The 1,409-nt window shown below is 33.1% G+C and overlaps 1 protein-coding gene across 3 annotated transcripts in view; it reads right to left on the reverse strand.

The window, feature by feature from the left end:
• Positions 1-1,174: 1,174 nt before the first annotated feature.
• LOC137638516 (E3 ubiquitin-protein ligase TRIM32-like) overlaps positions 1,175-1,409 on the reverse strand; it is a 27,751-nt gene continuing 27,516 nt past the window's right edge. For all 3 annotated transcript variants that reach the window (XM_068370632.1, XM_068370634.1, XM_068370631.1), the window contains one exon: positions 1,175-1,409. This exon is cut by the window's right edge and continues 512 nt beyond it. In XM_068370632.1, the coding sequence (XP_068226733.1) occupies positions 1,397-1,409 (13 nt within the window). In that variant the 3' untranslated portion in view covers positions 1,175-1,396.

The raw sequence follows: 1,409 nt of genomic DNA on the forward strand, positions 1-1,409 counted from the left end.
ATAACTTAAGAAGAATAACAACGTTAATATAAATATCTCCTATGTAAACTATACAAAGTTTAACAAAACAAGAGGAAGAGAGATAGGATAGAATAGTGTGCCCAAATGTACCCTCAAGCAAGAGAACTCTACAGAGGATAAGGTACTACCCAAGACTAGAAAACAATGGTTTGATTTTGGAATGTTCTTCTCCCAAAAGAGCTGCTTACCATAGCTAGTCTCTTCTTCCATAACCAAGAGGAAAGTAGCCACTGAACAATTAGAGTGCAGTAGTCAACCACTTGAGTGATGAATTGTTTGTTTAGCTTAGTGCTGTCAGGTGTATGAGGAAAGAGAAAAATGTGTTAAGAACTGGTGCATGTGTGGGCAAGGTAAAATGAGGCATAACTAGAAAGGGATTCAATATAGTACTTTCTGGCCAGCCAAAGAACCCAATAATGGTAGTATTTCAATGGGTGAGTGGATTTTCGGAAATTTTCGAAAAGAATTTCGGAAAAATTTTAGAAAAAATTTTCGGAAATTTTCGAAAAAAATTTCGGTAATTTGAAAAAAATTTTGAAAAAATTTTCGAAAAAAATTTTGAAAATTTTTTCGAAAAAATTATAGGACAACATACTACCTACAAAGAGATTATGAGATTAGTTTTCAGTTTCATTACTCTATTCTGAGATATCATTAAGTACTGCACTGTTATTGTTCAGTGGCTGTTTTCCTCTTGGTGAGGGTAGAAGAGACTCTTTAGTTATGGTAAGCAGCTCATCTAGGAGAAGGATACTCCAAAATCAAACCACTGTTTTCTAGTCTTGGGTAGTGCCATAGCCTCTGTACCTGGCCTTCCACTGTCTTGGATTAGAGTTCTCTTGCTTGAGGGTACACTCGGGCACACTATTCTATTTTGTTTCTCTTCCTTTTGTTATTTTGAAGTTATTTTAGTTTATATGAATTATTTATTTTAATGTTATTATTGTTCTTAAACTTCTCTTCTAGTTTTTCCTCATTCATTTTCCTCACTCATCTATTTTCCCTGTTGGAGCCCTTGGGCTTATAGCATCCTGCTTTTCCAACTAGGGTTTTAGCTTAGCAAATAATAATAAAAACAGTGATATCGACAATAGGCGTACTTGATATAAAAAATATCAAAGTATAAAAATATATGAATAAATATAAACTAAAACAAGGTGGAAATATATTATTCAAACAGATTTATTCATTGTTCAAAGGACAATAGATTAGTTGGAGTACTACTATTATGTACCTAAACATAGGCCTCCCAATTTACTAGTGCTTATATCAGCAAGAGAAGAAAATAACACTAATAATAATAAAGATATTTTCAGACACATTCTACATTTGTAAGAGAAATTGTTCGCCAATTCTGATTCCGTCGGTAGAAAAGTCAGAGAGAAAAC

This window comes from Palaemon carinicauda, chromosome 3 (assembly GCF_036898095.1).
Source record: "Palaemon carinicauda isolate YSFRI2023 chromosome 3, ASM3689809v2, whole genome shotgun sequence".
NCBI lineage: Eukaryota > Metazoa > Arthropoda > Malacostraca > Decapoda > Palaemonidae > Palaemon > Palaemon carinicauda.